The sequence below is a fragment of the Aulonocara sp. 'chitande type north' Nkhata Bay genome, linkage group LG4 (genome assembly GCF_057382095.1).
Source record: "Aulonocara sp. 'chitande type north' Nkhata Bay isolate Kocher_YH1m ecotype deep benthic linkage group LG4, A_spYH_male_GT1.1, whole genome shotgun sequence".
In the NCBI taxonomy this organism is placed as follows: domain Eukaryota; kingdom Metazoa; phylum Chordata; class Actinopteri; order Cichliformes; family Cichlidae; genus Aulonocara; species Aulonocara sp. 'chitande type north' Nkhata Bay.
This window is the reverse complement of record NC_141347.1, coordinates 33,002,970-33,029,332: the sequence shown is the minus strand read 5'-3', so window position 1 is coordinate 33,029,332 and position 26,363 is coordinate 33,002,970. Positions and strand designations below refer to the sequence as shown.

Here is a 26,363-nt window from a genome sequence, read left to right as displayed (position 1 = left end):
CAAATATATTTTTAACACTTTTATATAAGAATTCGCACCTCTAGCCCAACTTCAAAATAGACCTGATGGTGTGTTCTTACTGTCCCTGAGAAAACAACTGAAAAAGCCCAAGTTCAGCCTGCAGAGTGGACAAGATTTTTACTCTTTCACAAATAATTAAAGGGAACTGGGAATTTTCTATTTTGGTCTGCATTTTAAGCCTGGGAAGAAGTGCATAGTTGCAGCCAGTTTATGGGGTTCGTTGTCGATAAAGCTGTTACAATATTAGATGTTCACTATACAGCTATGATGGCCAAAATAATTTATATCAACTAGAACAGCTTTTGAAATCTGGGAAAAGAAATGAGTGAACAATAACATAATTTTATAAGTCACATGAACTTTTAATCTTAATTATTGTGGTCTTTTGCAAATGAAATACACTCAAAGCCTAAAACGCTCAGCACATTATTCTTGCACTCAGCCAAAGTAGCTTTGCAAGATTCAGTTCAAAATCATTCTTATTTATCGTTTTCTGGGCTTTCAACCTAACAGATGATCCTCTATATTAAAGAAAAAAAAAAAGCAGCTCTTTCCCTTCTGTGTAAGACAGCTTTTTTCTGATTGGCTGCCACTTAAAAATACAAGGTCTGAACAGCAGATAGGTGGGACACCATATGAGGAATATCCACTCTCTCTGACATCATACAAAAAAAATAAGGAAAAACATAATATACTCCCTTTAAGCACCCAAAGGCTAGTGCCACTGAGTTCTATATTTAGACAGAAAGAACAGATCTCTCTGAAAACAATCACTAAAGGCCAGAAAAAAGAAGAAGAAAAAAAACAAGAAAAAAAAAAGTATATTTGATTTGTGTGTGAACACTGCCTTAACAGATTTTTCACCAGAGTCAGATCACTCAATTTTCAGACAGTCTGATACTGAGCATTTAGAGTGGTCTGAAGCAGAGCTTCAGGCTCACCAGGATTACGTGTACATATGCTGACCTCATTATTGAAACCATGCATTCAATGCTGCAATACAGCATAAAGTTAACCATAACTGTGCAAATTAAACAGACAGTTATGGTGCTGGAACATTTGCAGTATTATCACGTGTGTTACTACTAATAAATCATTAAATTCATTAATTGACTAATTAAAATATCAGATATTGTTAACACCAGAAAATCGGAACACTGTAAAATTTAGAAAAGTGACTGTTATGCAACTCTTTACTTATCAGCACACTCAACTCTCAATAATTTCAATGACTGTGATTGCAGTTCATAGGGCCCTAGTCAGTTGTTTTGTAGGCTTAAATACCTCACAGCTTATTCAGTTTGAGCAATGAACTCCCAAAAGAGTGTGCTTTGGAGTGGCACCGTTCCTATTTGGTGTGTAATGTTGCCGTTTTGGATGCGTTTGACCATCCAACATTCAATTTACACCAGAATGCTCTGATGGGTATCTGGGATTTCAAGTTGGCCTGGGAGCAATTGGAGAATATTGCTGAGGAAAAGGATCTGTGGGCTGCCCTGCTCAAGCCTCTGCCAGTGACCTCAATCAGAAAAAGCAATTTAAAGAAATGGATGGACTTTTAAGACCTAAACAAATTGTCAAGAATTAAAAGGAGAGGGGCGCTCTCTCCAAGCACATCACTGCAGCAATCCCACTGGGAACACTGCCAGCACTTGTCTTCAGCGCATCAATACACGATCAATGGTTAATCTATCACATATTAGTCAGGTCTACTATAGACCATTACAAATGTGTTGTGCTGCAGACAAATGGGTTATTTATCTCCAGGGCTTGCTAAGGTGGAGAAGAAAAGGAGCCAGGAATGTGGACAGTAACAAAACAATCTAATCTGCTTTAAATTACGGGTGGATTTAAAAAGTGTGTCAGTAAACCACAGCGGAAACCGCAAACACGCCACATTTTAGACGAGAAAAGCTTTCATAGAATAACAGATTGAAATTCAGCCAAAAACAGAACATACCATATTGATAACACTGTACTCCGAGCAAGCGCCACCCAAGTGTGCTGGCAGTCCTTGAGAGTTTTTATCAACAGCCATTTCTCCAAATGAATTTTAGTGTCTGCATTGTAATTATTCTCAACATTACAGATTGTGCCACAGAAGAATCACTTACAGAGCTGAAAGCCTGATGACTTAACTGCAGTAGGAGGCAGCAGATTAAGAGCAATGTTTCATGCTTCTAATTTGTCCACTCAGATCATTTGTGACGGTTTGTATGGTCATAGACAAGATTTAGATTCTCCAGAGCTTCTTCATTCTTATTCCTGTCCGTTTAACCGACTTGTATAATTTTGACAAACAGAAGACGGGGGCTGGAGTCGATGCAGGGAATTGATCCGAGTCTGTCCACTAAACACAAACACTGGAAGACCTCATGAGTGTCGCATAAAAGGCATTAACATCCATTTTCCTGGTTCAGCAATGCAACTGTAAACTGAATCGATTTGACCTTGGGCAAAAACCAATAGAAGTAGCACAATAAAATGATGTGCAATTAATCAAGCTGTACAATAATCAATGGCAGGTGGTTATTAAGACTTACTGCTGTGATAGGTCCTAGACAGCGGTAGGGCAAGTCTCAGACTGTGCTGGTTTTTATTCTAATCTAATACAGGCTGATTTACAGCAGGGACATCTAATTCACTTATTCTGAAGATAGTTTCAAAAAATACTTATCAATTACAAAAGGACAGAAAATGTAAAGCTGAGTCCAGGAGCCAGTTAGCTTAGCATTAGGAATGGGAACACAAGGAACCAGGTAACTTGTCTGTAGCCCCTCTGAAGCTTGCAAAGACAAAACTTTTTAGATAACAACATACAAATTTGGCACATTAAATAAATGCAACATAATGTACAGCCCCTCTGTCTAAACCAAGACGTCCAAGGTTCTTTTTTTAAGACAGCTCTCTTCTGATTGGCTCCTTCCTACAAACAGAGGGTTTGTGCATGAGATGTGAGGATATGAGGAACATCTGCTCTCACTGACTTACAGAGCCAAGGGCAGTGTTAGGTAAAGTAATGCATTAGATTACCCTCCAGCTACACTAAGCAACACACGTTAGTATTGCATTTGAAGTAATCAGTTATTTACTTTGTTTTTCCAACTTGCAACTCTTCAATATCTTTCCGGATTTCCCTTAATTCGTTTATTTTTGCTGTGACAAAAAGAAAACATTTCTGTTTTCCTCAGACTCATTTGCAGCTGCTGCAGCACACCATTAAAAGGTATCAGACTTTCAATGTTTACTAAAGTATCGGTCAGCTGCTAAAAAGCTCTATTTCACATTTTAAAGAAACATCTGCAAGCTGACTGGTAAATGGAGCTCCACAGTGTACTGGTGGTGAGGCCCACTGAGGAGGAGAATGGTTAGTATTAGCAGTTTTCCCAGACCTCTTTTGTCTGAACTCTGATGACTTAAGTGATTCTTTCCTTGATGGTTTTACTTTCTGATCACAAAGCTCTCAATAAAAGTAAGACATCCATTTATTTCCCATTGAATGAACATTAACTCAAAATCAAAGAATCTGTTTTACCTCTTGCCACTCGAGAACACCAGTCCAGGCCACTACTTTATTGGTGACACCTTGTCCTTGTGGAATTGGGTTTGGATTGACTTGACTTCCAGGCTGTAAGGAAATTAGAGGACGCTATCAATACAACACTTTTCCAGGAATAAAGAATTACTTCTCAATTCATAGGAAAAGTACTTATTTCAATAGTAAAACATAATTCTTTAGAGCTGATCGAACTACGTTATTAGATGTAAGTTTAGACAATTGAATCTGTTAAAAAAGGAACATTAATAAATGAATTGGAAAACGAAGGGGAAAAAAAACGCTACCCACAATGATCTTCTGGGGAATTGCGACTCTTATCTGGTTTTGATCTGATAGTAGTAGTAGTAGTAGTAGTAGTAGTAGTAGTAGCATTTAAAATTCATTTTGATATTAGGCTTCAGACAGTGTGCTGGTCTGAAAACTCAGCTCAAGGCTGCTGCTTGCAGAGCATCACCAAGTAAAGTCCTGAGTCTTTCTAAGTGAAGCAGGGCTATTTACATGTAAAAATATCAGTATGACTTAATCTTTGATAGCGTTTACAGGGGTGAAAACAGCAAATGAAACATAAGATAACCCAATATTTTTTCAGCCAACTTGAGTATATTTGAACCACAGACACTGATGCTCCAACCGCTCAATTAGACAGATTTATTGCTTCCTTAATCAGCAGTTTCAGCTCTGTGTTGGGATAATTGGATGGGGGTTTCCCCCCCCACAAAGATCAATTAGCCTTTTCACAAAATAAACCTGGATTAGGAAACACAATATGCCACTGGAACATGGAATGAAAATGAACTTCTGTATGCAGAGTACTGTATGTCTTCAGCATTAGTCCAACTATTTTTTCACCCTTTTCTTTTCTCTGGGTTTGAACAAAATGTGTAAACAGAACAGAAAAATAAAGGCATGAATGTGACTTAGGTGTACAAAGGCTATGTTCACACTGCAGGCGAAAGCTCATCAAATCCGACTTTTTTGACCCTATGCGACCCATATCCGATCATGGTATGACAGTGTGAACGGCACAAATACGATATTTTCAAATCCGATCTGGGTCACTTTCGTATGTGGTACTGAATCCGATACATGTCCGATGTTTTAGAAAGCGACTGCTGTTTGAATGGTCATGTCGCATTAAATCCGTCTTTTACGTCACTGACGCAAGACAGACGGCAATTATCAGCGCCTGAGAAGACATCGCGAACAGTTCCTGGCCATCCAATGAAACTGTTGGGAAGACAACGTTGGAGAAACGTAAACATTTTATTTGTACTGTATAATCTGCAGATTCTGACAGAAATCTGCAACTATCCTTTGAAGCACCGCTCCTCTCTAAAACAGCAATAAGGATCATTATTAGGCCATTTGTAAATAACAAAATAACTTTATAACTTCAAGCAAAATTGGGAAACGTAAAGTCCGAAACAAGTCTTTATATTAAGGACCATCAGTCAAACAATACTGTTTGGTCTGGGTCTAAACAGAGCGCGTTGTGTGTGACGTCTTCTTTTGCGCATGCCGGCCGCTTTGAGGGTTCACACTAGAGCGCATTTGCTGTCGCATTTTATTTGTAGTGTGAACAAGCAGACAAAAAAAATAAAAAAAAATAAAAAAAAATAAATCAGAATTAAGCATTAAGACCTGCAGTGTGAACGTAGCCAAAAACACCGCTGCAATTAATCTGATGAAAGTGTTTTGCAATGTGCAACTGTCAGGACAAGTCAGCATTGGAAATAGGAATATATATGCTTGAAGGCCAATGTTTCCAGTGCACTGGACAACATGGAAGTAATTCTTTAGTTACATGATATCACGATTGATCGCTAATATCCCCTATATAGAAAAACACTTCTTGTTTTTAGTAGGCATGTGTGCGACTATACGACTAATTGTCACTACTCAGCACCAGACTTACTACTCATTTAATCCAAGTCTTGTTAAGATTTTAATTGATGTGAAATACCAGTAAATTGTTGTGTCCTAAATGTTATGCAGATATCTTATTGCACCATTATTGCTAGTTCTTTTAAAGGTGAAAGAATGAGCTCATGGATACAAGTGGAAAAAATTAGCTTTCTCCAAAGGGCAGATGGGCTTTCCCTTAACAGTATGGTAAGGAGTTGAGTCATTTAGGAGGGGCTCAGAGTAGAGCCGACACTCCTCTACATTGAAAGGAGGCAGCTGAGGTAGTCCTGGATATAAAGTTGTCTGGCCAGGCATGTCCTACTGGCAGGAGGCCCCAGGTTGGGCCCAGGACACATTAGAGAGATTATATCTCTTGGCTGGACCTGATGTTTCCTGGATAAGCTGGAGGAAATGGCTCGCGAGAGGGGCTGCTGCCCTGCAACCCAGAACCAAATAAGTGAATTGCTGGATGGTTTATTGTTTTGCTATTTTAGATTTTAAATTATATTGAAGAGGTTGTCATGAATTTTAGAGCAGCGTCCATCATGTTCCACACTTTTTGGTCGCAGTTTATTCGTTTTTTTGGATGTTAATTTGTCACCTTTTAATAATAGGATATGAAAACATGTTACAAGACGTTCATGTTTTCATATCCTATCTAATATCGGTTTATTTTAAGTGTTTTTCTTCTTCAATGTCTGAAGTATATTGAGTTTGTCATCGGTGGTCAGACCCAGCTCCACTGAGTCTGTCTGAGCTACCAGCTTGATCTCTGCAGCTTTGATTTTTCCAGGGACACATTACAGAGCTACGGTTCTTCTAATCTAACTCTTAGCAACACAAGAAATACGAACAGTTTCCCAAATGTAAAAATAATGCATTTATTGCCTTGTTTGCAAATTCCTGTATTTTTAACCCTTAAAAGGGGGTTGGAAGTTGAAGAAGAAGAAACAGAAATTACCATAGTGGGCGCTGCAGATGGTTGCGTGGTCTGATTTCCAGAGGGTTGTGGCTGCTGAGGGAGTGGCTGTGGCGGCTGGCTGGGCACTGGCTGTCCTGCGGGTGGGACTGGCTGCTGATTGGGAGTAACTGGTTGGATTGGCGTATTTACCGTACTCACTGTTGATAAACTCGGCTGAATGGGCTTGACTACAGGGTGACTGGGAAATGGAGGCCCTTGGCCCATTCCTGGGACTGAAGGAAGGAAAGAAGGCATAAAAAGACAAGACTGACCAAAAAAAAAAAAAAAAAAAAAAAAAAAAGCATAAATCCGAACAATATCATATATAAATATGCTGTAGGGTTAAACACCAAGGCATAATCACACATGGTCTATGTAAACACAGACACGCTGCAAGTAAAAGCTTGGCTAGTATAAATTGTTCAAAGACCCAAAGAGCCCTCTGGTAACTCACAGCGACTCTTCTGGTTGTTGGCTGCCTCCATGACCATCTGTGCAGCCACCTGAGCAGCAGTCAGAGGCGTATTCTGTCAGCGGGCAGATTAAAGGAAGACAATGCTTGGTAAAACGTTTTAAGGGAAGAAACATAAGCACCGCTGTCTGAAACTGAGCCAAAAGCAGGCAGCACGAATTAGTCTCCAGCCAGCTTTACACTATATGGCTGCTTGCCCATTACCTGATAAGGAGGGGTTGTGTTTATTGGTGGAGGGGGCTGTGGAGTTCCAACAACAGGCTGACTACTAGCCAGCACCGGAGGAGGGATGACAGGTTTGTGCGGCCCGGGTCCTCCACCTGCAGAAACTAGAGAGAGAGATGGGGAGATAAGCTCATAGTCTGTACATAAAAGATGGCTGCAGCCATCGGGACATCACCCATTGTTTAGTGAAGTCCAGTTGAAAAGGTACAAGCGTTTTTTTGTTCTGTTTTGCACTTCTTACAACTGGAAGCATGATATGTATTTATGACTCTGATCACAGAGATGTGTCGGAGTAACCTTGAACAGTAGCTAAGTCTTTAGAAATTCCTTTAAGAATTACAAATAAAGAAGCGCTCAGAGTGAAATAAAAATCTTATATAAATGGATGATTCATAAACTGATATACAAAGTTACAGTCATGTTTCAGTAATTTTAAAATTAGACAGAAATAACCAGAAGAAATAGAGAATGCAGTTTGTAAAAGATGATGTCATCTATTAAGGGGAAAAAGCTATTCAAACCTGGCTCTGAGTGAAAAACTAAACTTAATAACTGGTTGTGGCACCCTTGGCAGGAAGATCTGAAATCAATCATTTGTGATAAATGTAGAATTTTTATTTATTTTATTTTTTTTAATTCAGCAGCATGGGAGTCATGCCAAAGCATTTCTGATGGATTTAAGTCTAGACTTCAACTAGGCCACTCCAGAAACTTCATTTTGTACTGTTTTTTTTTTTTTTTTTTAGCCATTCAGTAGCAGAGTGACTGGTGTATTTTAATGCATGCTCAATCATCGAGGTAAGGAAAACCCAGAAAGTTCATTCTGTTCATCTGAATTTAGTGGGAACTTCTTGAGTTTCCGCTAACAGCAGGTATCCCCAAACTTCTAAATGGTATAGTTGCATTATGACAAAAACTAGCACCATTGATGGTTGTGAGCTCAGTTTCATGATTGTTAATATGCAAGTTGTCATCAGCATGGACAATGGCGATGACAAGTGAGGTGTTTCAGATCACTTTCTGCTGCATAACCTTCAGGGTAAAAATTGATAGTCAGACGTTCTCCTTCACGATTTTCAGGAAGAGAGCAGAATTCATAGTTCCTCAAATTTTGCAAGTTATCCTGGTCCTGAAGCAGCATTATACTACCACCACCACGTTTGACTGTTGGTATGAGGTTTCTTTTATGAAATGCCACGTTAGTTTTATGCCAGTTGTATTCCACAGAATATTTTTCCTAAAACTCCTGGGGTTCATCAAGACATTTTTTTAAGCAAACGTGAGATGAGCCTTTGTGCTCTATTTGGTCAGCATTGGTTTTCACCTTACAATTATCCCATTATGCCACGTCTCTTTCTTTTTGTTGAATCATAAGTGTAGCCACAACCGTAACTGAAGCAAGTCAAGCCTGCAATTCTTTAGATGTTGTTTTGGGTCCTTTTGTGACCTCTTAGATAAGTCGTTCATGCTCTCTTGGAGTAATTTTTGTAGGCTGGCCACTCCTGGTTATGTTCACCACTGTTTTTTTCATTTGTGGATAATGGCTAGCAGCATGGTTCACCAGAGTCTAGGCCTGGGTTTGGCCAATAAAAGTGAACTCAGCTTTCAAAAAATGTGATTACTCACAGTTAATTCATGACTTAACAAGGGAGGAAATAACTTTTTTTTTTTCCCACATAAGGTCAGGTAGGTTTGGATAACTTTTCTTCCCTTAATAAATGAAATCCTCATTCTAAAACTGCATTTTTCTTTGATCATCTTTGACTAATATTAAAAATGTTTTGAAAAGGTGAAACATGTTGAAAACAAGAAGGAGTCAAATTGTTTTTTCACAGCATTGTACACTTGTCTACTCACATATTAAACATCAACCTCCAGGGCTAAAAAGGTCAAAGTGCCAAAACTACAGTTCCAACCAAGCGGACAACTTAGCAGTCCATTCTCAAATCTAAATAAGAACAATTCCTCCACCCGAAAACCAGCGTAATGGCACCCAGCGTGTAAAAGCTAAGGCTTTAACATGAGTCCAAATACCTTTACATATCACTGTGTATCAAAGAAGACTTAAAATTGAAAATTCATCAAGGCTTATTGTTCCACAACATATCTTTAGTATAAGAGCAAAAAACAAACAAACAAAAAAAACAAATAAATGAATAAAAACATGTGCTACAAGTGGACAAGGCATAGTTTTCTCACCAGGAAGCGAGATGCCTCTGACTAGGACCATGTGGAAGGGATCTTGACTGTAGTCAGGAAGAGATTCAACTGCCCCCCCTACTGGTGACGCACGTTCAAACAAAGCCCTTAGAGGGGGCAGTTTCCGAGGAGCCACAACAGAGAAATTAATTCCTCTCTAAAAAAAAAAAAACAACAACAACAAAAAAAACAAAAAAACAACAAATATATATCAAGGTTAATACTATGATCATATCTAACCCAGTAAAAATAACCTTCACCAAAAAAGCCAGCCTGTCCTCCAAGTATCTACTGAGGACAAAATCTGTGTTTACTTACATCTCTGATGATTTTGACCAGGCTGTCTGCTGTGCAGCCAGTGTAGCTGACACTCTCCACAGCAGGAAGCAGGTAAGGAGGGGAATTACACAGCAGCACACACACTTTGTGGGTCTGACCTCTGCAGCAGCACACAGAAAGAGGGAGAGACATAAAAGTTTAGATTTTCATCACTACTAAGCTAATTCAAAAAAGAAAACTGGCGTTGTTGTAATTGTTTTTTTCTTTTTACTTGAATTTCATGAGATATTAGAAACTTTTTAAAGATGATTTTAGCAAGAAGACCCAGTTATTTTGGGGATAAAGGAAGACTTATTATACTGATTCAGTAGTTTTGCCTCTTAAAGAGAACCTATTATACTTTTCCTTTACCATTAATTTGGTGAATGTTCATCTATATAACCAAAATTACATATGGTCAAAGTTTTGAAAATGAGGTCAGTTTATGTGAGTGTAATTTGTGTGAGGTGAAAACTCAGATTTCAAAACTGATCTAAACACTCAAATTAAATTTTTTCTATTTTTGTCTCATAATAATGTTAATAACAGCAGACATCCGTAATATATTCATCATAGACACTGAGAGCAACGAGGCCCCACCCATTTGCCATTTTAAGCAGGTATTTCAAAGAGGGAGCCAATCAGAGAAAACGGGTTAAAATTACAGGGAAGTATGCTAAAACATGTCGTTTCAGAAAGAAGATGAACTGACGGGATCAAATATAAGAAAAATAAGGATTATTGAACTGAGAGGTAGCAGCTAAAGCAGCTTGTTTGAACTTGCTATTCTAAAAAAGCTACTCTGGTAGGCCCAATACAAACATGGAGCTGGAAAAGAGAAGAATATGTTATTTTAAGGAAGTGCCAAAATTAGCTTCTCACTGTCTTTTACCAAGTTACCTTGGATGAAAAGATTCTGCCTCTAGGTTTGTTTTATCAATGAAGAAAACACAAATACAGGCTTACATCTGCTCCCTCATTTTCTTAAAGTCATCGAAAAGCTGCAAGGCCACAGAAAGTCCCTCTGCAATCAGACTGCAGCTTTCTGCTCCACCTCCCATAAACCTGTGTGGAAAAGAAAAAAAGTGTGATTTTCTACGATTTCTCTTCATGATTAGAACAAAGGGGCTGTTTAAAAGGTGTAATAGGAAAATAATTTTTACTGGATGTTGTCGATCCAGGAGACAAATTCGAAGGCTGAGCTGGTTGGCGCGTGACACTGGACATATGACTCCGGAGCGCAGTCCACTGTGTTGAAGACCACAAGGCCATACTGTGTGCCCCCGTACTAGAAAAAAATAAAATAGTAATCATAAATTATCCACAGAATTCAAAAAACATATTCGAATTTCAGCAAACAGTGACAGGGAATGCAAGCTAAAGAATAAAAAGCAGAGATTAGACTGTCTACAGTGTACCTTGCCTCTTGCCCTATGTCAGCTGGGAAAGGTTTTAGCCCAACCTTAAGTTGGATAAGCAGTTAAAAAGATAGAAAACAGGAATTACAGCAACACTCACATCTCCACCAAAATCCGTTTCTGCTGGAGGCCCTCCATTAAAATACCTGTGGTGAATGAAATAAAATTAATTCATGGCTACATGACATTAATGAGTTAGGAAACAATGGGTAGCTTTAGATACTTACTCAATAGCTGGAAGTATGTAATTTTTTCTTAAAGATTCAAAGTATGGTCCAAGGTTCGCTGTCCCTTCAATGACAAACACCACATCAGCCACCTGGTTGGGCCCAGGTTTACTGGATGGCTCCATGAGTGCCGAACCTGCCACCATAGATCTAGATACAGAGGAGAAGGTTATTATAGTTTAAAAAAACAAAAAACAAAACTACAATAAAAACCAAAATTAGGTGTGAAAAATATTTCTTGGTTAAAAATAAATAAATAAATAAATATAGTCTGACTGATTTCTTCAACACCAGCATTAGTAGGATTTCGTACATGTAACTCTTAAGCCTCTTACCTACTGTTACATCCCTCTGCAGCCTCTAATCTGCTCAGTGTGTTCAGCTGGTGCTAATTGGCCACACCTAGTCAGGTGTGGATAAAAGCATACCTGAGGCAAGCTTCCCAGGGAGCTCACTTGTCTTTGCCTTGGTGGCAGCAACCATTTTAGCCAACCTGGTTTTCCATTTTAAGATGAAACCTCTTCTCACCGATACTCATCTCCTTTTTTATGTTGCGCCTTTTGAGCCGTGTCGTAACACCTACCTTTCTATTTGAATGCATTTCTGATATTCTTAAATCTTGATTCAATAAATATAATTCATAAAAAGCTATAATTGACATTGAAAATGACAAAACAATTCTAAAAATCACTTTTGTTAAAACTCGGATGAAAGGCCCTTGTGGTCTAAGGAGCTTGGAAAGAAAAGCGTCTGGACTTCAGATCTGGGACTCTCCACCATTTGACCTTAGAACTGAAGAAGCTTCTCTGATGAGAGGTGAAATGTCTTCAAGCAACTTAAAGTCCAGATGCTTTTCTTTCCAAGCTCCTTAGGCTACGATGACCTGGATGACTGAGAACCTTCACAGACAAATGCCTTTGTGGTATTTATGGCATCTATTATGATCTGTACGTATACTCTGCAGCACAGTGAGAAGACAGACACATTGGGCTACAATTTAAACTACAATTTTCCTTTAAAACTAAACAAAAGCAAAAACATGTTAATTTACTGCTCATTTCATATATATTCATTTAGAAAGCATTACATTTTAATTTTTTAATATTGTCTTCTTATTATCGGAACTAATATCTTTAGTGTCTTGATGCATGCTGAATCATCCAGGTAAGTAAATCCCAAAAAGTTGATTCTGTTCATCTGGACGTAGCGTTTTCAGTGGGAAAAACATTTCATCACTCATCAAAGTGACTTCTTCCGTCACAGCTGATGTTGTGTTTGTCATTGAAGAGACAGCGAACCTTGTACCATTACTTTGAATCTTTAAGAAAAAATATATACTTCCAGCTATTAAGTACCCATGGCTTAAACAGTACTGTACTCACCCCACAAACCAATAGTCACCAGTGGTGTTAGTTTTAGTCAATATGCAAATGCACTGTTTATAACGTGCAGTCAACTGAGATTAAAGAACTCACTTGGTTGAGTGACGAAACGTTTCTCCAACTGAAAACGCAAAGTCCATACGAACAGCTTCAACTTTTTGGGATACCATCTTTAGCGTTACCTTGTTTAATTTCCTGTTTGATTTCTTACCTTAATTCGAGCTCGATTATCTATGTTATTTGCTTTTTTTGAGTTTGTTTTGTCAGGTACACAAGTCACTCGGAGCTGAAACACCCCAATGTAAGATAGTGATTTCAGGGACATCCAGCAGCTACAGTACGATGGAAGCATGTGACTTCACCTCTGTGAAGCTGTAACAGTCTGCTATTCTTTCTCAAAGAAAAACAAAAACAGCACATGTGTTTTTCAGTGTAGCACACTTGCGAGAAATGTTTTATTTTTTGTTTCTTTTTGTTTGTTTGTTTGTTTTAAACCGGTGATAAAATACCAGATGTTTGCTGCGATAGCTGTGCGCTCCAGTTTTAAAGGTAGGACCTAAAACCAAGCTTTTTTTCGCTAATCATTAATCCATAATTAATATTGCTAATCGACATTATCGCCAAGGGGAGGTTAAACGCAAGCTAACGAAGTCAACAACAGCTGAAGTGCGCACAGCTTTCGTTTTAGCGTTAGCTAGCACAGCAAACGTCAGTGAGCGATTCAAGCTAATATAGTTCAAATAACCCCAATTAACAAGCCTTTTTCAAGCTGTTAAGTGATGTAGACTGACCTGATGGACTGTGACTGTCCGACGAACCGCTGAACCGGTTGGACCAAACTGTAACTTTAAAAATTAACTTGAATTACACAGCACAGTTAGCGTGAGCGTTTGTTGTATTTTTGGCGGAAGTGACGAAACGACATGCCCACAAGAGTCCAAGAATTAAAAAAAAAAAAAGAAAAACTTTATTAATAATAACAACAAAGCGGAATATGGCATACATCAGGTTGTCAAGAACACCGAAAGGAGTACAAGGAAAATAAACGAAAACGATACAACTTGGGAATTACCATAAACACAAAATACCAGGGGTTTCAAGCCGTTCTAACACAGAGAATTATAGAAGTATACTAAAATCTTTAAGACGGTGACACGGTTTTAAGGTATTTTCAATTCTTGCTGTCCATTATTGAGAAAATATAATGCTTTAATATCAAAAGTAATTCAGTGAAATTTGGCTTACGACTGGAGAACTTGGATGTGTGAATACACTGTCAATATCACTGTAACCAAGAAAACGTTTTTCGAGCATAACGAAAAATTAGGGTTACCATGATCAGAAACAAAACGTGAAAATATGCTCTAGAGATGTTTCGTAAACCAGCAATACCAGAATAAATGAACCACTGTTTCAATATCGGTTTCACAAAAAGTAACAATTCACATCAATACCCCTTACAAAGACTAAAACCAACCCCTCATAGTAATACAAACTAAACTAAATCGAAACATTTTCAAATATTTAAAACTAAACAAAAGCACTGGCAGTTCCCTTAAAACACAAAATAAAAATGAAATAAAAATGAAATCTAATTAATAGAAAATACAAAACTAATAGCTTTGGTCCTCATCAGTCAAAGATGTTTTTGTGTGGTCCCACATAGCAGATATGTACCTAAATAAGTGGGTCTTTGCAAGCTTAAAGAAGTCCAGTTACCTTGTCGAATTTATTTGTTGTCTTCTTAGGCTTACTGAAGGCCAAGACCCTGATTATATCCAATTCATTTTGAGTTTATTTTATTCAAATAGCACCAATTCAACAACAGTCAGTTCAAGTGTGTTCTAACACAATATTAGACAGAGAGAATCCCAACATTCAGATGATCCCCTATGACCAAGAACTTGGTGACAGTGGGAAATGGGAGCACGGAGAGGTGAGGATAAAAAACAAAAAGGGACAGAAGACAAAGTTGTAATAGCATGATCTGTCCAGGTGTTTTCCTAAATGCTAATTTCATCTAGTTCTATTTTGAATAAGAACAACAACAACATCAAAACAATAACAAAAGAAACAAAACAAAAAACAGTCAAGCCATTAATTCTTCACACAGTACTGTGGTATTTTCTTGCTTCCAAGTGTTTGGGTCACTTCCAGCCCACGCTTAACTTGGTGGAATCCACTTCATGACTTTTTAGACCACGTCTGGCCCATAAACATTTGCCATTGCCATAACTGATGTGTAAGTGCCCAGAGCAGGCCCAGACGTCTCTGCTATCTGGCTGCTTGTAAGCAATTACTGAAAATGAAATGCCCTCAATATATATTGCTCCACATAATGAAACATGGAGGTGCAGGGTCATCAGTGAATATTGTCTTGGCTCAGACTTCTAAACCTCATCTTTGCTTTTCAGTGCCTGAGTGATGAGGAAAGGGTCCAGTTAGCTTTCCTTAAATCTATCTAATGACCAACCTGAGGCAGCCAGAGGGCTTTCCCCAAGGGTAAAACTGAAATCTACACAAGAAAAATCCAGACAGCTGACTATTACAGATAACAATGGCAGGTGCATTCAGATGAAATTTCCCGAAGTCCAAAGGACAGGAATCACACATTAATTTGCTTAATGCAAACTTATGCTCAGTACTGAAGAGACAGAAATTGAAATCTTTGAGTGTTGCCACAGCAACCCCCCCCCCCACCACCACCACCACCACCAACCCCCCCCCCCCCCCCCCAAAAAAAAAACAAAAAACCCCAGACTATTTTCTTTTTTGTGTTTCGAATAGGGTTCTGAGTACAAACGCTGGAGATATCCAAGTGCTTGTGATCCAGACCTCCAGCAGATGTCAGCAAATATCTAGTGATGATGAACCGATGATGGTGTTATCAGAGAGCAGGCTACACATTTTAACTTAAAGTTCCTTTAATTTAGTGTTAGACTGTTTATCTATATTCGGTATATGTTTAGAGTAAGTTACATATAGGAAAAGATACCGAGACAAAATCCATGGTACTGAGAAAAACATCTTCACCACAAAGCATGGCCTGTGATTTTTCGGCTTGACATTCTTAACCTAGTTGTTGCTTTTTTCTGGATTTCATGGTTTCATAACTTCATTGTTCTATAAAAAGGCTTTCACATTCCCCTTGCAACCTCAGTGCTGGAAACAAGACCATAATTACCACAGCAGCTATCGGCACATTAACTGCTGTCAGATCAGCACAATACACCAGAGGCTAACCTGTAGTTGTAACACATCGGCATGCTGCTTCTGTGGGTCCAACAATAGCATCCCCTTCCCTGTGGTAATGCCAGCCAGTCAGTCAGCTTAGCACAGCATTCAGCAAAGCGCTTCAGAGCTAATCAAGCTCAAACCCTCCCACAGAAACAATGCTCCACATCAATTTAACCTAAATTCTAAGGAGGGCAACAAGCTGTGGGCTCAAGCAGCTTTTCTATTTGGGCGTCAGTAAGCAAGAACACTTCAGGCGACCTAAAGAAAGTTCATCTGAGGGAGGGTTTATGCCCAAGGCTACCCCCTGGATGCAAACATTAGCTCCTCCACAGAGCTTTTTTATTTTGAATGAGCATCATGGCCAAATTAAACTGACAGAATGGATGGTGTGTGTGTGTGTGTGTGTGTGTGTGTGTGTGTGTGTGTGTGTGTGTGTGTGTGTGTGTGTGTGTGCCTGCGTAGGCATCCCTTTACTTTGCAACTCTGATGCTTTCTGCCGCTCAGAGGAATATACAGTGTGTCTCGCTGCTTTGAACTTCAACACACACAATGCCAGCAGTTGCCAAGCAATTACAGAAGGCCTGCTTTCAGTGTATGCCTTTGGAAGACCAGACAGTGTTTTCTTTTCTTTTTTTTCCTCTTATGTTCCTTGTTTGGTCACAGAATTACATAATACGAATCAGAAATATAGTTGGTGCTGTAGCTATCTATGTCTGCAAGGTCCAGGTGGTATGGTAAAGACAATCCGTCTCCTGACATTGGTACCCAGCTGGGATGCTGAGGGCCAGATGGTCGCCTCACAACAGGTAATCACAGCCAGCATGCTGATACAATGGCATCCACACAAATAGGTTACCAGACAAATAGGTTACCAGAGGCGTTTCCATGAATGTGAAGGAAAAGTGGCCAACAGGAAATCGTAATATTTGATCAGAAATAAATCCAATGTAGAAAAATTTATGTTGAAAACCTTAGGTGTGATTTGTAGGCTTTTGTGCAACCTGAAACAATGTAATACGTAAAAACTGTGCTGCAAAAGAGCCTGAAAATTCTTCAGCATTGAATAACTGTTTTGCAAAGTGGTGAAGTAGCAATGTCAAAATCTGACTTAAGAAAGGTTTTAGCAATAAATAAGGTGCCTGAAGTAAAGGGAAGGGGCCTTTCCAGAAGCACAGGCATTATATTGTTAGATCACAATTATTCATTAATGTGTAAATCACTTTAAACCATAAAAAACTATTAAAAAACAAAAAATAAAACAAAAACATATAAAAAAAGGCAACATTTAAATTTGTGTTTTAAAATCATATCTAAAAGCTTTAAAATAAATGACATGGAGAACAAAATGCAATATTTGGATCCAACATATAGTGAGGTGGAAGCAGAAAGTGGAGTAACACAGACATATTTAAATGAATGCGTTAAAATTTATTTGTGTCATTAGTTCAAAGATAATTAATTCAGTTATATTTTGGTTAGACAGCTCCGTCCCATGAGCTCCGCTGGACACACTCCTGCCCAGAGTATTAGATCTGATAGTATTTTTAAAAATCTTCATAGAAAATTACCTTTTTCTGTCAAATCATGGACCAGCAATGAAAAGTAATAAAACAGAGTTTAATTATGGATTTTACCTCAGTTTCTAATCTTGTACAGAACTTCCCGAGCATTCATCATTTAAAGCCATGCATGCGGCAATTTAATGTCAGTGGATGTTTTACATAAGTTTGTGCTCATCAGGTGAATAGCAAGTTCCTCCATGGCAGCAGTTTGCAGAGAAGGTCAGATCCTGGGGCTCACTCCTGTATTAATACACTGCTCCCCTGCAGAGGCAGGCTCCTCTAATACCCCTGCTGGCTGAAGTTTCCACTTGCATGCATTCATTGAATTCATTATTTTGAAAGGTTTCGGGTATTATTTATAGTTTTGGAATAAAATGTTAAAAACTGTATACGTGGCATAATAAGTGGTTGGCGTACTTTCAAAATGAGAAAGCAAAAGTTGGGCGTTTCCGGCGCGCTGGAGACACAGGTTTAATGTCGTGGCATAAAGTGAATTTCAACATGTTACATAAAGATTGGGCTCCATGCAGATGGCCCTGTCAAGAAAACTATAAAACCAAAGCATCACCCAGAGTTACAGCATACATCTTTAATGATGCAGGTGAATTCATTATCATTATGTTTAATAATCAGATATATTTGCAATAAGGGTTAATGCATTGCTGTCAGCTTTTAGATACCTTTAGATCTGTCCCTCAAGCGTGATACACACAGCTCTATGCTACACACACATACACACACACTCCCACACCCAGTGTCTCACTTGCTCCCCCCTCCCTCCTCTCTGCCTCTTTCAGTTCAGTGAACTGAGTGAAATGTCTTTCCGACTAAATGATTTTTTTTACACGGTGGGAAAGTTGCCATGGAGACAGCACCCCCCCCCCCCCCCCACCCAGCCCCTCCTCTCATTTTTTGCTCAAGAGCGTAGCCCATTAAAGCTGTGCTAACTGGTCGATGTCACGTGTGTGTGTGTTTTTTGCACTTCTTGAACTGTTAACACTGTCAGTATGCTGCAGGTGCCCCTTTATGAGTGTGTCTATATACAGAACTAGCTTCCTCCACCTCCTCCTGTGTCCAGTTCCACTCATCCTGCAAGCAGCTATCGCCTCTCTCCTCCAGGTTTTCCCATTTGTGTTCTCCTCCTCCTCCTGTTCTCTTCCTCGCTGACATTCTGTGGTTCTTCATCCTCCTTCATTTGTTTAATCCCCCCCTAATCCTCCTTCTCTGTCATTCCTCTGCACATCTGAGCTTCCTCTTCCTCCTCACTCTGCTTTCTGCCGAAACACCGGAGGTGCAGCTTGCTGCTGGTGGGCTTTAACGAGGGATAATAACCACATGACAAATGATATGAGTGATTTTTCTAAAAGAAAGGGAGACAAAATAGAAGTAGGAGTGCAGATGTGGGTGCGCACACAGGGCAGGCGACGGTGCTCCACGTTGCATTTAGGCAAAATGTGGCTACAATAAAGAATTCATGACAAAGTGGCTGAATAATTACATGCGACGTAATGCACAGCTGAAAGTCCAAAAACTCAAAAAATAAATAAAAAAGTTCAGAGTTCAGGCAGTCTCTATCCAGGTCTTACCTTCTATGCCTGAGGCAAATATACACTGTGGACATGTGAAATGCTCAGAAGTTTGTGAAGTTTGTATATTATATATAGCATGTAGCACACTGCCTGGCATCTGTGACAGCCCAGTGCATCAAGGGAAGTAAGAAACACGAGGCTGGATGATACATATCCTTTATTTCCATGATCATTACTTCAGCCACACTGTTACTTACACATTCACAGACATCCTGCGACCTGGTACAGCTATCTCGACTGAAACGATCGCCCTGGCTTAACCTCTCAATCAAAATACTCAGCATTAACCAATAAAAAAGTAAACCTCTTGAATAAATTATATATAAAAAGAACAAATGAAAATCAAAAGGAATACCAATTCGAGAAAGATAAATACAGCATAAACAATCCTTTTTCTTCAGTGTTGTTTTTGACCACAGAGATAAACATCTGCTAGATCTCCTTTTAGTCGTCATTAGTAGTATTAGTATCAAGTTCTTTGTCAGATTTTGCTTAAAGCATCACTTATATAATTTTCATTGCATCAAGTTGACATCATTCATGTTAATATAAGCATGCAAACATGTTTCCCCATGACCAGTCGGAACTGCACAAACGAGAGAAGACAGCGAGGGGGAGAATAGGGAGGAGGACGGAAAGGGTGGGGTGGGGTTGTCATACACAGAGAGAAAGAAAGAGGGCAAGATGGGGGGAGAAAGCTGAAGGAACTGGGGAGGAAAAAGTAGAGCAGGAAAAATGGTTAGGTGATGGAGAGTTGCAGGAGGAAAGGTAAGGATTGCTGGAGGAGAAAATGAGTAATCAGACAGACAGAAACAGAAAGGGAGGGGTTTAGATGGGGTGCGGGTGGGGGGGGGGGGGGGGGCAGAGGGAGGAGGAGAATAAGGGAATGTGCTGGCTCCAGTATGAGTTTTGCAGTCTATCACAAGGCAGTAACACTAGGGCTAAATAGGGTAGACACAAGCAGAGAGAGAAGGAGAGAGGCTGGGAAAGGAGGAGAGTTTATGGGGCCTCTAGACCGATGGATCAATACCATATCTACTTATACAAGCTGATCAATAACCCCCCATCTGACAAACAACACAAAATACTTTCAGATGTAATTATAACCTCCTGCTACCTTCACTGATCCAAAGGAAAACTAGACCCCCCCCCATCCCCAAACTGCACGCACAAAATACACACACGTGTGTGTTTGTGCACGTGAGGATGAGACTGAAATGGCAACAATACAAGTAGCTGCAGTGAGGTGTTGTACTGTTTTGCTGAGGTTACAGTGTGGTGACAGACATGGCTTTGAAAAGTCTGTATCGGTTTACACAAGTAGTGCAGATATTTCAAGCGCTCGTTTCTCACAACACCTCCTCCCTGATGTCTCGCCTTTATGGGGATCTAAATTTATCTTGATCTGTTTTTTTTTCCCTTAAACCTTTTATTTTTTGTTGTCTTCCTTCTCATGAATGTAATCAAAACACACCCAACAATTAAAATGATCAATCCCAGTGCCGTCCTGATTTTCCCTCGGACATACAGTACACAAACTACTGAAAGAAGTACACAATCAACACAGTTACTTACATCAGGCAAAGGGTGAGAGAGGAGAGAAGGGCTGAATGATTGGCAGCTGATTTCAGAGACGACATAGACAATACAAACTAATGTCTATGAAAGACAGTGTTTCCCCACCTAGTGCAATGAGGCACGTATAGTACATACACATTCACTCACTCACACACACACACACACACACACACACACACACACACACACACACACACACACAGAAAATAGCTCCTTGTAAAGACACAACACAAAGTTGGCTCCAAGACAGTCTGTGGATGCCGGGATTCGAGGAGCGAGGGAGGCAAGACAGGAAAAGGACACGGGAGAGGAGGAAAAGGAGGAGGTGAGCACAAAAACGTGTCACACACAAGGTCACAGTGACACGCAGGCATACACACACGCACAGACACACACGATACAAAACAAACACGCCCACAAACACAGAAACACACACTAATAAAAGCAACACGGACGTGTGTGTCCTCCTAAAGTCTTGTCGGTGACATGATATGGACTAATAATTTTGTCAATTGAAGCTTGAGGAACAAAAACAACAAAAAACACATTGTCCTGGAATGATTGAAAAATAAATTAGAGTGGTGATATCCTTCGGTGTGGGATACATCCTCCAGCTAGTGCACTCCAAACAGATGCTGGTCCAATCCTAAAGCCAGGATTCGTTGAACCCGTTTTGTCCTACATTAGGAAAAGTCTGGCGATTTGGCCTGAAAGCCAGTGTCGATCAAATAGTTCGTGTCTCGCATCATCTCATCCTCAGTGGACCGTAAAAAAAATGGCATGAATAAACTCATTTCCGCATGGTTGCATGTATACTGTTTCACACAAATGACAGAGCAAAATAATTTAAAAAATACTAACGAGTACCATGAGGACTGTGACAAAAAGCATGAGGAAGAGGGACACATTTCAAGGCTATGTAACATGCTTAGACCAATGAGTCTGTCCTCATTTTTCGCTCTTCTGACATCAATAAAGACCACTGGATGCCTCGTCATCTTTCCTCTGGGGAAAATAAGCGAGTTAACTCTGAAACCAGAGGGTAGGAACCCTGGAGAAGGCGTCCAAAATGGCCGAGAGTATCCACGGTGGATATTTCGCCCTGCTAGTACTACATGAGATGTATTCCTATACAGTACGGCATATACTGTACACTAAAAGAAAAATATTGACATAAGGATTTTCTTCTTTTGTAGTCTGTACAAGGGCATGAACCTTTGGTCCTGTTTGAAATGACCATTCTACGATGGCTTACTTTTGACTTTTTTTAGTTTTCAAGAGAGAAAAAGTTTGTCACGTCACACTCCTTCTAGATGAAATACTACACTAATCTGAAGCACACATGGACTACTCACATACTACAAACTCTGTATTTGTGTATTTGTCTGTGTGTGTGTGTGGGTGGGTGTTTCCTCGCTAGATCCCAAAATGTACACCTGATTTCAGTCCACTGTACCGTTAAGTGTCCACATGTGTTTGTAAATGTGTAGTCTGATGCTCAAAAGTGTAGCTTGTGATGGATGGAGCTGATTTTTCCCCCCTCCAGCTCAGTAAAGACAGCACAGGAGTTGAAGGATTCATTAGCAGGAGCAGAACAGCACTAGCAGTTGGACACTAGCAGTGTCTCCACGTCTCTCTTTCTTTGATGGAGAGAATTATTCACAGATGAGAAGAAAGAAAGCAAAGTCTGGAGCTGTAGAGATGATGATGACCTGAGGAAAGAAGGAATAAGGGGGGAGAAGCAGATTAAGGAAGAGCGTGAGTTAGGGGGAGGGAGGGGAGTCGAGAAGATATAAACAGCACGCAGTACTGTACGTTTGTAGGGAGGAGGGTTGAGATGCATTATATAACCCATAACATTGAGATTATACACATGCCTCTGCCTTACAGCTCCTACATCTGACAGCTCCACAGCTTCCACTTTATCACACATTCCCAGTCAGGTCATGCTTTTAAAGACTTGACTAGTTTTCCTGTGTAAATCTGTCTGGAGAAGCATCTGCTGCACATTTTGTAGATATGTACTACACTTTCAGATTAAAAAAAAAAGTGCATCCACTTTACAAGCTGAACTCCAGGAGATATTTTATTGCTACCGGAGTGATGACACAAATTACCATATCCTGATGACAAGAAAATAATAGCTCAGAAACCATGGCGTGGAAAGAACGAAGTCAGGAGAGACTCACAGTTTTAATCGGAGTGGGGACTGTCCACCACGATGTGTGGCTTCGGGGAGGATGTGGTGGAACTCTTTGACACAAATGTACCGATTGCTTTTTCCTGCAAGGAAGAATACGTTTGACAATTATGTTAATTCTTTGTGACAAAGAAAACACTTTTGATACATTCAGTTAAAAAAAAGGAAAAAGAAAATGTAAATTTTAGACATTATGCTGAAGTACCACGGCTACTCATCTTACTTTGTCTATCATACTTTTAGGTGGAAAGTGTAGTTGCTTATGTGTTATGCACAGAGTTACAGTGCAAAGCAGTATTAGGGCAACATTAAGGAAAAAAATTATTAACAGCTGCCACGGCTGATATGCCCTCTGCAAAATGCCACGCGTAGAGTTATTGAAGCAACTTGATCGGCTGTCTTATTGTGTCTTGTGACACAACATACATTCTCTTTATTGCACGAGGGTTGTAAACATCGACATCCTTGCATCTGTCCATATTTAATTTTGTACAAATCTGGCCAACTGGTCCAAGTTTGTGTGTTTTTTTTTTTGTTCTGACTAGATGCAGCTTTCTGCGTCTCTTCAATGTCCTTATACTTATCACCACACTGTGTGATTGCTACTGAAACCATTACTGAAGTACGATTTCACTAACTCATGTACACGAAGCGTTTTGTAGAGAGTTGGCAGTCGCTTGACTTGAAATGACAGCTTTAATCTTCACATTTCGACTTTTTTCTCAAAATAGTATTTAAGGTTTTAGTTAATCTCCAAATCTAACACCTATTTTATCTGTGGCTTGCAGTGCTGTTTAGCTATTGTTTTGGTGTCCAGCTGTACAGACTGCCTTTTCTTTAACCTCCTAGGACCTGGCGTCCACATATGTGGACATCACATTTTGGGTAATTTAGACTAAAGTATTTTGCTCTACAAGGGCCTGATATCCACTTATGAGGACATTATGCTGCTACTGTTCTATCAAAATTTTAAACAAATATCCTCATATGTGGCTCTTATTTTTCTTAAAAATAAAAATAAGGTAAAAAAAAATCTGTTAATTCTTTGTTTTTACATTCATCGGGCCCCAATGTGCCCGAATACCAAAGAGAAATTAAAAATATATGTGGTGGAAGAGTTCGGGTCTTAATATGGTGGCTTTAGATGACACCTCAGGCGTCTCTAAAGACTTGATTTCAGATATTCTTTCTACTCACCAACCCTTCTGTGTATAAGGAGTAGCCAAGAAGAAAAAGTTGGCTTAAACGGAGGGATTGCTTCAAAGTAAGACTGCCAAAAAGGCTTGTTTCACACAGAGGATTAACTAAGGTACTGCAAACCCCAGTAAAAGACACAAAAGGATCTTTGAATCATGCAAAACTTTCCAGTAGAGGCAACAAAAAAAACTAAAAAGAGTTGAAAATTCACAGAAAAGATGTCATTTTCCAGAAATTGAAAGAGATGCTTTTTTTCTGTCTACTGAACTACACCAACCGTAGCAGAGGGAAGGGTGCAGCCTCCTGTGACGAGAGGCTCACGCTTGTGAAAGCGTGGCAGGATGCAAACACTCAGCTGAGCTGTAACATTAGCTGGCTGTACGCTTCCTCTGGCTGGCAGGTGTTGTTTCATAGAAAGAAAATGGCTCCTACATGAAGCCGCTCAGGTCTGAGGATTTTTTTTTCCTGAATAACCAGTGCATGTCTTCCAAAAAAAGACATTTCTGCAGAGTTTTTTAATATGGCTCTTTTTTGGCACATCAAAGGCAAAGCAGGCAGAAGCCAGACATTTCTACAGTCAACAGTCAAATCTCCAAAACTGGATGACTCACTCAAATAGATGAACAGCACTACATGACGAAGGCAAACATGTAGGTTTAGTTTGGGGTGAACTGCCACTTTAAAGGAACAGTGCAACAGTGTGCGAGGTATATACGTAAATATGAAAGAGCCAGCAGCTGTTGTTTCATATGGTGGATGTGAGCAGTGTAAGGAAACAGCTTACCTGACTCAGAAAAGATAAGAAAGTCTGTCTGCTGGAAATGATGACGTTTATCTAAGCTTATCTACATATAATTATGCATTATAGAGATTAGGAGGTGTTTCACACAATGGCACATCCTGCGTAATAATTACTTTTAACTCTCATATGAAAGTGCATATGTTCCCAGGCAGTATTTGTTATTACCTCTTACCTATGGTAGAATGTTTTTGAATTTTATTTTGCTTCTTTTTCTAGACCTCTAAAGGCCTTTGCTTTTGTTTGACATTTCCACCTGAAAATAGATTCCCAAATATAATCACTAACAGTGGCAAAACCTAAACAACTCTGAGCTCAGTGGAATAGAGACGTTTGGTCAAGAACTTTGAAATGCAAATAGTCCTCTTAATCTTACCACCAGCAAATTCTGAGGATTTAACCTTTCAAATTTGACCTAATAAAATCTATAAAAGAGAGCAACGCTGATGTTTGTGAGCCCATGTTTGTGAGCAAATCCACTGCAACAAATATGAAATTCAGCAACAGCTGCTTCACTTTAAGTCAAGGTAATATTATACGGCTTCTTAAGTGAATGTGTCATGCTCTGCAGCCTGTCGGTGCTCTAATAACAAATACTGCCTGGGACCATCAGAGAGGAAGAGTTTAAACAAAAGCTGAGTAATTATTCTATCACTGCTACTCCTTCCACTCAAACTGTACCATTTCTTCCATGCTAATGTCACTGTTACTATGCTAATGCTAAATCATTTTCATCATATTGTATAAATTATTATAGTTATGCTCAGCACCCAAGCATATGTACTCATAGTGAAAGCACACAGATGCACACGCATAGACTCACACGCTCGTATGCTCATTACCTCCACAAGCTGATGCCAGTGCTCTATTGGTTTGCGAGGATTGGCCAGCATGGCAGCCCAGTGCTCCCTCCCCGGACCTTCAGCTTCGCTCCCTACACGACACATCCCTATAACCTCGTTATGACCGATGCTGATACGCAGCAAGGGCAGGAGGAGTGGAAGCGAGGATGGGAGAGACAGAGAGAGAGAGAGAAAAACAAGCAGTTAGAAAAGGAAACGGTTGAAGAGAGGGATTAGAAAAGCAGAAGGAGGGAGACAGGGCTTGTAAGAAGCAGCCGCAGAGTCTCATTTATCAACCTTGAGTATTGGGAAAAGAATACAGCGGTTGAGGAAGGGAATTGAATAGCAGCTCACAAATACACACAGCTCTGTATAAAACCTCTGTCAGTGAGGAAGCAGGCATGAGCACAAACATACAAAAGCACACACCTATAGAGATGCCAAATGGAGGGCAGGCTACATAATAGGGAGGCGGTACATTTGTACACAAACACATCAAGCAGCCAAGTGTTGCTGCAAGCGTCAGACAGCCCAACGCTGGCAGGGTTACACTTCCTTCTTCGCTATTAGCATAAATCATTCTTATTCATGAGGTGCCCGTCTATGTAAAACAGGGAACATCCACAAGGAGGCTGACTCACAAGGGGCCCCTCATCGTGTTCAACACAGCTG

At 39.7% G+C, this 26,363-nt stretch overlaps 2 protein-coding genes across 7 annotated transcripts in view; both read right to left on the bottom strand.

Moving 5' to 3' along the window:
- med25 (mediator complex subunit 25) overlaps positions 1-13,638 on the bottom strand; it is a 33,341-nt gene extending 19,703 nt beyond the window's left edge. Inside the window, exons 1-11 of one of the 6 annotated variants that reach the window (XM_086290022.1) lie at positions 13,479-13,638; positions 11,306-11,455; positions 11,179-11,224; positions 10,824-10,948; positions 10,627-10,725; positions 9,661-9,781; positions 9,343-9,499; positions 7,123-7,247; positions 6,901-6,973; positions 6,447-6,679; positions 3,557-3,649 (exon numbers count right to left, since the gene is read on the bottom strand). In XM_086290022.1, the coding sequence (XP_086146148.1) occupies positions 3,557-3,649; positions 6,447-6,679; positions 6,901-6,973; positions 7,123-7,247; positions 9,343-9,499; positions 9,661-9,781; positions 10,627-10,725; positions 10,824-10,948; positions 11,179-11,224; positions 11,306-11,451 (1,218 nt within the window). In that variant the 5' untranslated portion in view covers positions 11,452-11,455; positions 13,479-13,638. Of the gene's footprint in view, positions 1-3,556; positions 3,650-6,446; positions 6,680-6,900; positions 6,974-7,122; positions 7,248-9,342; positions 9,500-9,660; positions 9,782-10,626; positions 10,726-10,823; positions 10,949-11,178; positions 11,225-11,305; positions 11,456-12,898; positions 13,169-13,478 lie in introns of those variants that run through there. The other 5 variants (XM_086290019.1, XM_086290021.1, XM_086290016.1 and 2 more) reach the window with 5 other exon arrangements.
- Positions 13,639-20,483: 6,845 nt separating this feature from the next.
- The window catches only part of syt3 (synaptotagmin III), a 39,804-nt gene continuing 33,924 nt past the window's right edge, over positions 20,484-26,363 (bottom strand). The window contains exons 11-13 of the mRNA XM_086290015.1: positions 25,692-25,821; positions 22,843-22,936; positions 20,484-22,365 (exon numbers count right to left, since the gene is read on the bottom strand). Of these exons, the coding sequence (XP_086146141.1) occupies positions 22,847-22,936; positions 25,692-25,821 (220 nt within the window). The 3' untranslated portion in view covers positions 20,484-22,365; positions 22,843-22,846. The remainder of the gene's footprint in view (positions 22,366-22,842; positions 22,937-25,691; positions 25,822-26,363) is intronic.